Source organism: Lepisosteus platostomus, chromosome 13 (genome assembly GCF_059453375.1).
Source record: "Lepisosteus platostomus isolate fLepPlt1 chromosome 13, fLepPlt1.hap1, whole genome shotgun sequence".
NCBI lineage: Eukaryota > Metazoa > Chordata > Actinopteri > Semionotiformes > Lepisosteidae > Lepisosteus > Lepisosteus platostomus.
Genome location: NC_142623.1, coordinates 13,971,725 through 13,985,910, shown reverse-complemented (window position 1 = coordinate 13,985,910; position 14,186 = coordinate 13,971,725). Strand labels below are relative to the sequence as shown.

The following is a 14,186-nucleotide window of genomic DNA, read 5'->3' as shown; positions in this document are numbered from 1 at the left end:
TACCCTGATCTCTGTGGGGTTTACTGCACAGGACTGTGCTTTTACCCTGATCTCTGTGGGGTTTACTGCACTAGGCTGTGCCTTTACCCTGATCTCTCTGGGCTTTACTGAATATAGGAATGGCTTCAAACGAGAGGAGCCATGTGGCCCATCTTTCTTGTTCGGTAGAAGATAGATCCCAGGATCTCATGCAGCTGTTTCTCGCAAGAATCAAACTCTTTACTGTAGCTTACTGTGCTTTAACCTCAGGATACCACAGTTTCACCATCTGAGACGCTCCCAGTGTGAGTTAGTGTGCTCTGTTGCAAGACTCAGAAAACAAGACAGCAATAACATGCACCACGCGCGCTGCTTTTGTGCTGTTCTTTTATTGCTTCAGAAGTGCGAAAGCCAGCGACCGAACGAAAACAACCGCAGAGGTTCAGTCTGATACGTACCGCAGAGAGGTACAGACCACCCCCCCCCCCACTCTTCCGGGCTGGGCTGCCGGCCACGCCGCGCGCGGGGGCTCGCTCCCAGCGGCCTCGGCCCCGCAGTCAGCACCTGCACAGCTGGCGGACGGTTCTCAGTGAGGCCCAGGCCTCCTGTGTCTGTGTGTCTCTCATACCTTACATTTATACAGCGCCTTTCATCCTACAGGCCCAAAGCACTATCTCCCCCCCTCCCACACCCTCAAAGACAAAGACATGCTTAGAGTTTTCTAATCGCTAAGGGTTAGCTCTGCGCCGGCGTCACAGGAGCCTCCTCTCGCAGATGAAGGCCAGGCGATCCTCACAGGACAGGGCGTTCCACCTGGACGAGCCGGGGACGAAGTGCACGCAGTCCTCCCGCCCCTGGTAGTCGTCCGGCTGGCCCGTGTTCCATAGCCTGCGGGACAGGGACAGGGACAGGCCAGGGCCCCGGCCCACACACAGTCAGACACACGGGAGGCCCGAGGAGCACGCGGGGACAGGGACAGGGACAGGGACAGGGACAGGCCAGGGCCCCGGCCCACACACAGTCAGACACACGGGAGGCTCGAGGAGCACGCGGGGACAGGGACAGGGACAGGGACAGGGACAGGCCAGGGCCCCGGCCCACACACAGTCAGACACACGGGAGGCCCGAGGAGCACGCGGGGACAGGGACAGGGACAGGGACAGGGACAGGGACAGGCCAGGGCCCCGGCCCACACACAGTCAGACACACGGGAGGCCCGAGGAGCACGCGGGGGCAGGGACAGGGACAGGGACAGGGACAGGCCAGGGCCCCGGCCCACACACAGTCAGACACACGGGAGGCCCGAGGAGCACGCGGGGACAGGGACAGGGACAGGGACAGGCCAGGGCCCCGGCCCACACACAGTCAGACACACGGGAGGCCCGAGGAGCACGCGGGGACAGGGACAGGGACAGGGACAGGGACAGGCCAGGGCCCCGGCCCACACACAGTCAGACACACGGGGGGCCCGAGGAGCACGCGGGGGCGGGACAGGGACAGGGACAGGGACAGGGACAGGGACAGGCCAGGGCCCCGGCCCACACACAGTCAGACACACGGGGGGCTCGAGGACCACGCGGGGACAGGGACAGGGACAGGGACAGGGACAGGCCAGGGCCCCGGCCCACACACAGTCAGACACACGGGAGGCCCGAGGAGCACGCGGGGACAGGGACAGGGACAGGGACAGGCCAGGGCCCCGGCCCACACACAGTCAGACACACGGGAGGCCCGAGGAGCACGCGGGGACAGGGACAGGGACAGGGACAGGGACAGGCCAGGGCCCCGGCCCACACACAGTCAGACACACGGGGGGCCCGAGGAGCACGCGGGGGCGGGACAGGGACAGGGACAGGGACAGGGACAGGGCCCCGGCCCACACACAGTCAGACACACGGGAGGCTCGAGGAGCACGCGGGGGCGGGGCAGGGGGCGGGGCTGGGGGCGGGGCATGGGGCGGGGCAGCCCCAGAGAGGGGGGGGCGATGTGTGAAAGCTGTACTGACAGCAGTGGCAGCTGCATCAGCAGCAGTGACAGTATCAGTGCAACCAGCAGGCCTCACAGCGACAGTGCCGGCAACGGCAGTGTCAGTAATACAAGGATTAGCAGGATTAGCAGGAACAAGATCAGCACTAACAGTAGCAGAAGCAGCAGTGTCAGAAGCAGCAGGGTTAGGAGTAGCAGGGGCTGTATTAGCAGTCACTGGCTCAGCAGTGGCAGGATTGGCAGTAGCAGTAACAGGATTAGCAGTAACAGGTTTAACAACAGTAACAGTAACAGCAGTAGCAGAATCAGCAGCAACTGTAGTAAGAGGATTAGCAGTGACAGTGTCAGCAGTAACAGGATTAGCAGTGACAGTGTCCGTATTAGCAGGATTAGCTGTATCTGAAGAATTAATAGTAACAGGATCAATATAAGATGGATAAGCTGTATCAGAACGATTAATAGTAACAGGATCAATATAAGATGGATAAGCTGTATCAGAACGATTAATAGTAACAGGATCAATATTAGCGGGATTAGCAGTCTCAGTATTAGCAGGATTAGCAGTCTCAGTATAAACAGGATTAGCAGTAGTATGATTGTTTGTCTGAGCTCGGCTTCACTAATGAGTCACAACGCCCCCAGTTTCGAGTGGACGAGTGTGTCCGCGCTGTGCCAGTCCCGTTACTGTGCCGAGGCTGGCTCTGTGGATGGCGAGGGTACAGTACCCGTGTGGGTACGGTACCGGAGGAACGGCATTACCCTCGAGTCACGTTGAGGTCCAACACAGTTCCGTCAACCCACTTCATCTGGCCCTCCTGCTCGGTGTCGCTCAGCCCGATCCAGCGCTGGAGATGGGGGGAGAGCGTGGCTGCGAATTCCTGAGCACAGAGGAGCTGGGGGTCACCGGGGGTCAGCGGGGGTCTGAGATCTGCAGGCACACCTCTTCATCCCTCCCGCACGGCCTGCCTGATTGTCTTCCGTTCCCTCTCTCCTTAATAATCTCCTCCTTCCTCTCCCTCCATCCCTCCTTGTCCTTCTCTCTCTCTCTCTCTCTCTTCCTCCCATCCCTCCTCTGTCTCCCTGCCCCCCAGCCTCACCTGCTCTGCGGGGCTGTTGATGACGAGCAGCCTGGCGTTCAGAGACAGACAGGCCTCCCGCGCCTCCTCCCAGGTCCCCGTCTCCGTGGAGACCAGGTAGCAGTGCCTTCTGAACCTCGACCAGTTCGCAGGGCAGAGGGAGCAGCTGTACCCTGCCAGACACAGAAGACGAGTCAACAGTCCGGGACAAGGGGCACAGCACCGCTGTCTCCCCGTTCGCTGGCCTGATGCAGAATGTGGAGACACACGCTGCACGATCAGGGCCAGACAGCCATAGCAAGGGCAAGACTGCCCTTCCTGTCCACTCCACCCCAGAACTCAGATACAGCCAGCCCATTAACTGCTCTATTGCCCCTCTTGACTATTAGTCAGTTAAGAAGCCAGCTGTAGTACATTTCTGAAATGTAGCAGATTGGGGCGGCTGCAGGTTGTCTACGTCTGAGCTAGTGTATTTCTGGTTTTGCATGAATCTTTCAGGACTCTTTAGGTCTCAGAGCCTCTTCAAGGCAGTATAGGGCCAGGAGACCTCTGAGGAAAACCAGGTTGCTGCTGTAAGTGGTGCAGGTGGACCAGTAGGTGGTGCTCTCCCCACCGGCCCAGAGTTTCCAATCCAGAGCCCCAGCAGGGAGAGTGGAGACACTGTGCTGAAGGAGGTGCCTACTGATGCACATTAATGACCGCATGGCACTGGCCTGGCAGAGCAGGGCTGTACCTGACACTTTCTCCCCGGGTCGACTCAACTTGGGCAGCTGAGCAGATGGATCAGGGCGAGCTGGCCTGGCCGGGGGAATGAACTGGGTCGCCTCTCACACGCAAAATCATTTTGGATATTTCTGATCACAAGAAATGTCTACAACTGACAGAGGGCCTGTGAGAGAGAAGCCATGTTTGCTCTTCTGGGAAACAGAAGGAGTGACTGAGGCGAAATGGCTACTTTCTACGGCAGCCTCTCAGGGACATCTCAGCTCCACAGTCCAGTCAGGAATGTAGACTCCCTCAGAGGGCCTTTTAGCTCATCTAGCTTATCTACCATGCTGGTAGTTGATTGATCTGAGGATCATATCCAGCCAGCAAGGAAAGTTTCTTCAGCAAGGAAAGTTCTGATTACTACCATGTGTGTTGAAAGGGACAGGAGTCCACAGCACACTAACCTGGCCTGCTGTCCACAGGTGTGTTACCAGTTTCTCTAGGAGTCATCTGGCAAAACTGGCCCAGGACAGAAGAGTTCAGGAGGGCTGGAATACCTGCAGCACAGGTAAGAAACACTGTGAGTTTGATCACACAGCAGGGCTACAGGACAGGGGTACAGATGAGAAACACTGTGATCACAGCAGGGCTACAGGACAGGTGTACAGGTGAGAAACACTGTGATCACAGCAGGACTACAGGACAGGGGTACAGGTGAGAAACACTGTGATCACAGCAGAACTACAGGACAGGGGTACAGGTGAGAAACACTGTGATCACAGCAGAACTACAGGACAGGGGTACAGGTGAGAAACACTGTGATCACAGCAGGGCTACAGGACAGGTGAGAAACACTGTGATCACAGCAGGGCTACAGGACAGGTGAGAAACACTGTGATCACAGCAGGGCTACAGGACAGGTGAGAAACACTGATCACAGCAGGGCTACAGGACAGGTGTACAGGTGAGAAACACTGTGATCAAAGCAGGGCTACAGGACAGGTGTACAGGTGAGAAACACTGTGATCAAAGCAGGGCTACAGGACAGGTGTACAGGTGAGAAACACTGTGATCACAGCAGGACTACAGGACAGGTGAGAAACACTGTGATCACAGCAGGGCTACAGGACAGGTGTACAGGTGAGAAACACTGTGATCACAGCAGGGCTACAGGACAGGTGAGAAACACTGATCACAGCAGGGCTACAGGACAGGTGTACAGGTGAGAAACACTGTGATCAAAGCAGGGCTACAGGACAGGTGTACAGGTGAGAAACACTGTGATCAAAGCAGGGCTACAGGACAGATGTACAGGTGAGAAACACTGTGATCACAGCAGGGCTACAGGACAGGTGAGAAACACTGATCACAGCAGGGCTACAGGACAGGTGTACAGGTGAGAAACACTGTGATCAAAGCAGGGCTACAGGACAGGTGTACAGGTGAGAAACACTGTGATCAAAGCAGGGCTACAGGACAGGTGTACAGGTGAGAAACACTGTGATCACAGCAGGACTACAGGACAGGTGAGAAACACTGTGATCACAGCAGGGCTACAGGACAGGTGTACAGGTGAGAAACACTGTGATCACAGCAGGGCTACAGGACAGGTGAGAAACACTGATCACAGCAGGGCTACAGGACAGGAGTACAGGTGAGAAACACTGTGATCGCAGCAGGGCTACAGGACAGGTGAGAAACACTGTGATCGCAGCAGGTCTACAGGACAGGGGTACAGGAGACTATAATATCTCACAATTCCTGAATATAAGACAACACAACTGATGTGGGCACAGCAATACCTCAAACTATAATTAAAATTGTTTTAACCTGCTCCAATAAATACAAATTTCACACCCATTTAACAATCAGCGGCTCTCCCTCATTAACCCGAAGACTCATTAAAGAGTGCGCTCTTCCGGAGAGACTTACTGGATTGCCTCAGGACATCCGAAACATTGCGGATCTTCTGGAGAGAAGCTGAGATAAAGAAAGGAAGTTATTTGGAAGGGAATTAAATACATTTTAGAAAAAACCCCAGGAGGTGACTACTTTTAAAGACACTGTTTGAACTAATGTTTACCTTTATAACCTCAAATTCCGATTGACAAAATTCAGTTGAGAACTTTCATTATGTTTAATTGATACAATTAATCAATTAAGAACCGGGTGGCAATTGGGACACAGTGGACTGGGGGGAAAGGTCACTGCGGCAGGGCTGCACCCCGTGTCCGCTCAGCGTGTCCTCTCAGGAGAGGGGGGGCTGCTGGCGGGAGACCCCAGTGTCCGAGGATGGACAGAGCCCACAGGAGGTCCTTCCAGGAGCAGCTGGATGAGATCTGGGCATCAGAGAGAGGCTGAACGCGGTGACCTGCCTGACCCGGTTGTGACCAGGATTCCCTGTGTCGTCAGCAGGTACGCCTGCATCCCTACAACCTTCGCTCCCTCAGCAGGCCAGCAGGGCGACAGTGAAGGACAGCACCGGGCCTTCCGGGACCCTGCTCTACTCCAGCGCCAGGACTGGCGCCCCCCTAGACAGGCTGGCTTGCAAGACGGGCCTGAGCCTCACCAGTGTGCAGCCTTGTATCCCAGTCCTCCTGTAAGTCACTGATGGTCCTCTGTGCCATTTGGAATGAGGAATCCACTGGGAAACACAGGCAGGGGTGAGACAGAGTACGCACACACAGACACATGCACACACAGAGACCGTCAAACAGACACACACAGACACATGCACACACAGAGACAGACACACGCAGACACATGCACACACAGAGATAGACACACACAGAGACACACACATGCAGACACATGCACACACAGAGATAGACACACACAGACACATGCACACAGAGACTGTCACACAGAGATAGACACATGCAGACACAGAGATTGACACACAGATACACACAGATGCACATACAGACACAGACAAACACAAGCACACACATGGATACACACATAGATACACACAGCCACGTGGAAACAGATGCACAAATGATGGCAGCTCCTACCTTGCAATTTCAATGCAGTCAGATCCCCACTCACAGCTAGCTGCTGGGCCGCCATACCTGAAACTGAGGTCAACCCATCACCCCATCAGTTAGAGCACCAATCAGTCACCTGTACTGTACTGAACAGGTGAAATGAGCAGCAAAACGGAAGTCATTGTGCTTTCTGTAATTTGGCACGACATCATTTCTATTTCCAAGTTTTTTTTCTCTTGCTCATATTAAGTTTTTCGGCACACTTGGTTCCCCATGGCCTGTTCTACACCTAATGAGTGTGCAAGACTGAGCTTCAGTGCTCTTCACTAGTGCACAGTCGCCACTCACCACAGCACAGCCCGGCGAGCAGCAGGCACACATCCACACACAGCAGGACCAGCAGGCACCAGGGCAGGCAGCGCGCCGGACGCCTCTGCGGGGGGGCGATGGGGTCCTCAGGAGGCCTGGCTGCTGCGTAGGGAGGGAAGAAGCAGCCAGCCGTGAGTGTGGCCCTCACAGAGGGGGAGTTTCAGATCAGTTTCCACTTAGTGTCCTGAATCATTCCTCCCAGCGCCTGGGAATTCTGTCCAGACGGAGCGCGCGCGGCTGGTCTGATGTCACGCTGACACCGTGCCTCATCATGGCATTGCAGAGAACGGCCACACGTGACATCATCGCCAGGCAGCGCGGAAGGAGGATGAAAGTCGTCATGCTTGTTTATTTCACTGGCACAAACTAAGGCTGAAAGTGTATTTTCTTGTCGGTGTTTCGTCTGCTGGAAGTACAATTTCAACCCCTGAAGTAACAGGGGAAGTGGGAAGGCGGCACCGTGATGACGTTGCTGATCAGTCATATGTCTGTGTGCTGGTGAGTCAGGGATGATGTCAGTCCTAAAGTAAATCACAAGCCCTTAGCGTACAGTTTTGCGTGTGGGTTTCAGCTTGTTTGGCTCCCGGCGGGGTCCAGTACCTGCTGGGTTTGCTTGAGGAGGAATCCACTGTACTGTCTCAGTCTTCAGGTCTGCATACATCACTGGTGCATTAGGACTGCTGGACATCACTCTGTCTCTCTCTGAATCTGCCTCTAACACAGCCCTCAGACACACAGTTAGACTGAGTTAATACAGCCCTCAGACAAACAGTTAACCTGAGTTAACACAGCCCTCAGACACACTGGTCAAACTGAGTAAAACAGCCCTCAGACACACTGTTGAACTGAGTAAAACAGCCCTTAGACACACTGGTTAAACTGAGTAAAACAGCCCTCAGACACACTGTTGAACTGAGTAAAACAGCCCTTAGACACTGGTTAAACTGAGTAAAACAGCCCTCAGACACACTGTTGAACTGAGTAAAACAGCCCTCAGACACACTGGTTAAACTGAGTAAAACAGCCCTCAGACACACTGGTTAAACTGAGTAAAACAGCCCTCAGGCACACTGGTTAAACTGAGTAAAACAGCCCTCAGGCACACTGGTTAAACTGAGTTAATACACCCCTCAGACACACTGGTTAAACTGAGTAAAACAGCCCTCAGACACACTGGTTAAACTGAGTTAATACAGCCCTCAAACACACTGGTTAAGCTGCGTTGACACAGTGCACAAAGGCATAGTTAAACTGAGTTAACACAATTTAATAAAGTTAAATTAAATGAATACACCCCTCAGAATTAAACTGAATTAAGACAACACAGTTAGCACAGTGCACAAAGACACAGTTAAAATGAGTTAACATGGTGCACAAAGACACAGTTAAACTGATTTAATACATCCTTCATATACAGTTAAACTAAAGTTAATACAGCCCTCTGACACAGTGTTAAACTGAGTTAATACAGCCCTCTGACACAGTGTTAAACTGAGTTAACACGGTGTGCAGAGACACAGTTAAACTGAGTTAATACAGCCCTCTGACAGTGTTAAACTGAGTTAATACAGCCCTCTGACACAGTGTTAAACCGAGTTAACACGGTGTGCAGACACAGTTAAACTGAGTTAACACAACCTTCAGACAGACAGGATAAGTTAACAAGCACACAGAGACTCGCGGTTTAACCAAGTTAACACACCTTTCACCGATACAGCTATCTAATAATAATAATAATAATAATACCAGAGTCAACGTATCCGCTAGTCAAGAAAGCAGCTCTTGAATCGCTGTGGGAACTGTGTAGTCTCTGAGGTTTCAGAGAGAAAGACAGTGAGAGGGGGTGGGGAAGGTGGTAGAGAGAGAGAATTGAGAGAGTGCAGGGGGAGTGAGAGAGGGCAGTGAAAGAGTGCAGGGGGAGTGAGAGAGGGCAGTGAAAGAGTGCAGGGGGAGTGCAGGGGGAGTGAAAGAGAGAATGCTTTTATTTTTTGTTGTTTAATGTGAATTTCGTTATTTTATTTGCTTCGGCAACACTGATTGTACCCATCGGTCATGCTAATAAAGCACCTTGAATTGAATTGAATTGAGAATTGAGAGTGGAGGAGAGAGAGGTGGAACAGAGAAAGAGAGAGTGGGGTCAACAGAGGGGGTAGAGAGAAAGAGAGAGAGGGGGTCAACAGAGGGGGGTAGAGAGAAAGAGAGAGAGGGGGTCAACAGAGGGGGTAGAGAGAAAGAGAGAGAGAGGGGGTCAACAGAGGGGGTAGAGAGAGGGGAGGAAGGCGGAAGACCTTGTGTGCAGGGAAAAGCACCAAACACTAATCTCAGCACTCAATTAGGCTAATATTTAGAGACCTAAACCCAAATCAAAACCAACCAACACAAGCCAAACAACACTACCTCACCCACTGGGACACACACAAACACCACACAAAGTGGACAACATTACCTACTGGGACACTTACACAAACACAACACCCACTGGACACAGGCAGACCTGGCTGCCCAGAGAGGACAGGCTCAGTGACCACAGCCTGGCCATAGAAACTGGGTGATTGACAGACAGGGCTGTAATGTGATTTGTTGTCAAGAGTATGTGATCTCTTGTCTCTTGACAGTGAGTCTCAATAATAATAAAAATAATAGCCCACTAAAATTGATGGAATGTGTCAGAGTGAGTCCCCCCCACCATCGCCTCATGGTGCGGTGAAGCAGGAGCTGCTCAGCACCAGATACCAGCGCTCGGTTTCCTGGCAACAACACCTGCGAGGAAATATAGATTGATCGTCAATAGATAAATACATGCAGACTCAAATACACATGTTAACATCTCTAGGCATGATGCTATGTGTCGTTCTATGTTGCGTGTAGTGCTGTGAATACGAAATATAGATAAATGTTGTGATAAAACTACAAGAGAATAGCATCAAGCATTTTTTATCATAAAACAGAATTGGAATCATTTTTCTGTGCACTGGTACGAGTGGAGATTTTAATGTGCAGATGTTAGTTTGGATAGTTAATGCTATAATACATTATTCTTAAAAAGAATCGGTTTACACATTTGGAAAAGCATGGCTGTCGTAATTATATTTACGGCGACAGAGGGCACTACACCTTTAAGAGGCGAGGGACATTTAACCCGGAAGCGGAAATTATTGTGTTTACGTTTGGTCCGACGACTTCATTTGGTCTAAAAAGGTAAGATTTCTAATAATTTTAACAAAATGTATGATTATGTAATGTAATGTAATGAATACGATTAGATGTTTTGATCTAGCAGGCCAGCGCTGTTTCTTATCATCTTGTTTGAGATATTTGGAAATTAGTGTTGCTGTTTTTAATAGACGGATTGTGTTCCGGATGAAATGTCTGTCTCTTTCTATTCATTCTCGCAGAAAAAGGTGAATCTGTGAAAGGTGACGCCGAATGTCTCAGGTTTCGTAGTGAAGACGACGTGTAGTCTGAACACTCAGATTGTTTCCTTTACGTCTTAATCAGGATTATTTTTATAAACGGTTAAGCGTGATGCATACGGCATTAACAGTTCCCAGAATATGGTGCAGTCGTTAATTTACTTGAGTCCAGGGGCAGCTTCAGACCTCCGTTTTGTTTCAGGATAGATGTATCCGGGACCAGGTGGTATTGGGGCTGGACCCTGCCCTCATCATAAACTTTAAGATATAGACACCTGGTGGCGAACCGTGGCGAAGTCTCAGACAGCGAGACCTCGGCCTGATATCTCTGTAGGATGGAGAACTTGGGGTTTAGTCACCTTAACCTTCTGGTGCACCAGCTGTCCTCCTGGTGTGACAGTCCTGTATCTTAACCACTGGACCGGCTGTCCTCCTGGTGTGACAGTCCTGTATCTTAACCACTGGACCAGCTGTCCTCCTGGTGTGACAGTCCTGTATCTTAACCACTGGACCGGCTGTCCTCCTGGTGTGACAGCCCTGTATCTTAACCACTGGACCAGCTGTCCTCCTGGTGTGACAGTCCTGTATCTTAACCACTGGACCGGCTGTCCTCCTGGTGTGACAGCCCTGTATCTTAACCACAGGACCAGCTGTCCTCCTGCTGTGACAGTTCTATGTCTTAAAGCTGGCATTGTTTACAGTGGTCTCTGTTGCCAAAGACATGCCTTTATCGAAGGTTTCCTTTCTCGTTCACTTTTACCCTCATCCTCTCTGTCCCCAAAGATGGACACGCGGTTCACCCGGGGCAAGTCTGCAATCCTGGAGCGCTCGCTGACGCGGCCTAAGACAGAGGTGAGCCTGAGCGCGTTCGCCCTGCTCTTCTCGGAGATGGTGCAGTACTGCCAGAGCCGGGTGTACTCGGTGTCCGAGCTGCAGGCGCGGCTGGCCGAGCTGGGGCAGCAGGTGGGCTCCCGGGTCCTGGACGTGCTGGTGCTGAGGGAGAAGAACGGAAAGAGGGAGACCAAGGTGCTCAACATCCTGCTCTTCATCAAGGTGCGTACGGCCTCGTCTGGCCTCAGCCCCCTACGAAGTGGGTATCTCTCTCCTGGGGGTGTCAGTGGGGTATCTGTCCCTGGGGTGTCAGTGGGGTATCTGTCCCTGGGGTGTCAGTGGGGTATCTGTCCCTGGGGTGGCAGGGGGTGTCTCTCTCCTGGGGGTGTCAGTGGGGTATCTGTCCCTGGGGTGTCAGTGGGGTATCTCTCTCCTGGGGTGTCTCTGTCCTGGGTGGCAGTGGGGTATCTGTCCCTGGGGTGGCAGTGGGGTATCTGTCCCTGGGGTGGCAGGGGGTGTCTCTGTCCTGGGTGTCAGTGGGGTATCTGTCCCTGGGTGTCAGTGGGGTATCTGTCCCTGGGGTGGCAGGGGGTGTCTCTGTCCTGGGTGTCAGTGGGGTATCTGTCCCTGGGGTGGCAGGGGGTGTCTCTGTCCTGGGTGTCGGTGGGGTATCTGTCCCTGGGGTGGCAGTGGGGTATCTGTCCCTGGGGTGGCAGGGGGTGTCTCTGTCTTGGGTGTCAGTGGGGTATCTGTCCCTGGGGTGGCAGGGGGTGTCTCTGTCCTGGGTGTCAGTGGGGTATCTGTCCCTGGGTGGCAGTGGGGTATCTGTCCCTGGGGTGGCAGTGGGGTATCTGTCCCTGGGGTGGCAGTGGGGTATCTGTCCCTGGGGTGGCAGGGGGTGTCTCTGTCCTGGGTGTCAGTGGGGTATCTGTCCCTGGGTGTCAGTGGGGTATCTGTCCCTGGGGTGGCAGGGGGTGTCTCTGTCCTGGGTGTCGGTGGGGTATCTGTCCCTGGGGTGGCAGGGGGTGTCTCTGTCCTGGGTGGCAGTGGGGTATCTGTCCCTGGGGTGGCAGGGGGGTATCTGTCCCTGGGGTGGCAGGGGGTGTCTCTGTCCCTGGGGTGGCAGGGGGTGTCTCTGTCCTGGGTGGCAGGGGGGTATCTGTCCCTGGGGTGGCAGGGGGTGTCTCTGTCCTGGGTGGCAGGGGGGTATCTGTCCCTGGGGTGGCAGGGGGTGTCTCTGTCCTGGGTGGCAGGGGGTATCTGTCCCTGGGGTGGCAGGGGGTGTCTCTGTCCTGGGTGGCAGGGGGTATCTGTCCCTGGGGTGGCAGGGGGTGTCTCTGTCCTGGGTGGCAGGGGGTTTCTGTCCCTGGGGTGGCAGGGGGTGTCTCTGTCCTGGGTGGCAGGGGGTATCTGTCCCTGGGGTGGCAGGGAGTGAGTCCTTCCTGGGCAGATTCCCACAGCGTGTCTGTGTGTCTGCAGGTGTCGGTGTGGAAGGCACTCTTTGGGAAGGAAGCAGACAAGCTGGAACAGGCCAACGACGACGACAAGACCTACTACATCATCGAGAAGGAGCCGCTGATCAACGCCTTCATCTCGGTGCCCAAGGAGAACAGCACGCTCAACTGTGCCTCCTTCACCGCTGGCATCGTGGAGGCCATCCTCACGCACAGCGGCTTCCCCGCCAAGGTCACCGCGCACTGGCACAAGGGCACCACGCTCATGATCAAGTTCGACGAGTCCGTCATCGCCAGGGACAAGGCGCTGGACGGGAGATAGGGCCGCGCGCGGGTGTACCGGCGTCCAGACGGACTCTGGGCAGAGGGTGGGCTGGTGTTGGCCCGGTTCTGGTTGGGTGGCACACAGGGGGAACCAGAGCCATGGGCTGGCTGGAGCTGGGGAACCTCAGACAATGGGAGCCACTTGATCTATGTGTTTATCTGTGGGCTGTCTGTATGTATGTGTCTGTCTGGCTGTGGGCTGGCTGCCTGTCTGTCTGTATGTATGTGTCTGGCTGTGGGCTGGCTGGCTGCCTGTCTGTCTGTATATATGGCTGGCTGTGGATTGGCTGGCTGCCTGTCTGTCTGTATATATGTGTCTGGCTCTGGGCTGGCTGGCTGCCTGTCTGTCTGTATATACAGTATGTCTGGCTGTGGGCTGGCTGGCTGCATGTATGTATGTGTCTATCTGGCTGTGGGCTGGCTGTCTGTATGTATGTGTCTGTCTGGCTGTCTATATGTGTTTGCACAGAGGCTTTTTGTCTGTCTATGGGCTGTCTGTCTGCAAATCTATATTTGTATCTGTTTCTGTGTGCCATCTGTATCACTGTCCACAGTCTGCCTGTATCTCGACTGTATACACGACGGCATGTTGGTCTGTGTACAGACAGGTTTTATCAGTCTACAGAGCAAAGTGAAGAAAGGTGGGTTGTCTCCCTGGCAGTGTTTGTCTGTAGTGTTCCCTGCTGCTCAAGCAAACTGCCCACGGCCCTTTTATTGAAATTAAAGTCTTACCTTGAATTAATATAACATATTGGTTTTAAGTAGCTTTTCCTTTATCAAAGTGACTTCCATGTTTCTTTTTTCCCGACCATGGGGGTTTGTGTTGTGTGTGTGTGTGTATATATATACAGCCCTTTTGATCTGTAAGGCTGCCAGAGCCTCTGCCGTATTAAAATGAGCAGTCTGTACCGGGTGTAAATGTGTGCCACAACACCAAGCACAAGGCAGAGGAGGCACAAACCCAGCAGCACCCAGCAGCAGAGGACTGCATTTACACCACTGGGGAAAAGCGGAGCAGTTCCACTGGGTGCGGGGTGGGGGTACTCCAGTCCCTGCAGG

General features: G+C 53.5%; 2 protein-coding genes across 8 annotated transcripts; one reads left to right on the top strand and one right to left on the bottom strand.

Annotated features, from left to right (window-relative positions):
- Positions 1-352: 352 nt before the first annotated feature.
- On the bottom strand, positions 353-10,778 carry LOC148649997 (C-type lectin domain family 10 member A-like). 6 transcript variants are annotated; one of them, XM_088603305.1, is made up of 11 exons: positions 10,681-10,778; positions 9,754-9,865; positions 7,706-7,830; positions 7,085-7,207; positions 6,764-6,826; positions 6,319-6,393; positions 5,682-5,729; positions 4,214-4,306; positions 3,063-3,214; positions 2,725-2,843; positions 353-867 (listed from the first exon to the last, which is right to left on the bottom strand). In XM_088603305.1, exons 3-11 carry the CDS (start codon positions 7,791-7,793, stop codon positions 732-734), a joined length of 897 nt encoding a protein of 298 aa, XP_088459431.1. In that variant the 5' UTR covers positions 7,794-7,830; positions 9,754-9,865; positions 10,681-10,778; the 3' UTR covers positions 353-731. The 6 variants fall into 6 exon arrangements, with proteins under 6 accessions (XP_088459431.1, XP_088459434.1, XP_088459435.1 ...); XM_088603308.1 differs by having other exon boundaries at positions 7,085-7,204; XM_088603309.1 differs by lacking the exons at positions 9,754-9,865; positions 10,681-10,778 and adding an exon at positions 8,852-9,715 and having other exon boundaries at positions 6,764-6,820.
- Positions 10,196-13,874, top strand: trappc5 (trafficking protein particle complex subunit 5). 2 transcript variants are annotated; one of them, XM_088603311.1, is made up of 3 exons: positions 10,196-10,303; positions 11,302-11,571; positions 12,829-13,874. In XM_088603311.1, the coding sequence occupies exons 2-3, from the start codon at positions 11,302-11,304 to the stop codon at positions 13,123-13,125; spliced, it is 567 nt and encodes a 188-aa protein (XP_088459437.1). In that variant the 5' UTR covers positions 10,196-10,303; the 3' UTR covers positions 13,126-13,874. The 2 variants fall into 2 exon arrangements, with proteins under 2 accessions (XP_088459437.1, XP_088459436.1); XM_088603310.1 differs by lacking the exon at positions 10,196-10,303 and adding an exon at positions 10,456-10,506.
- Positions 13,875-14,186: the final 312 nt, after the last annotated feature.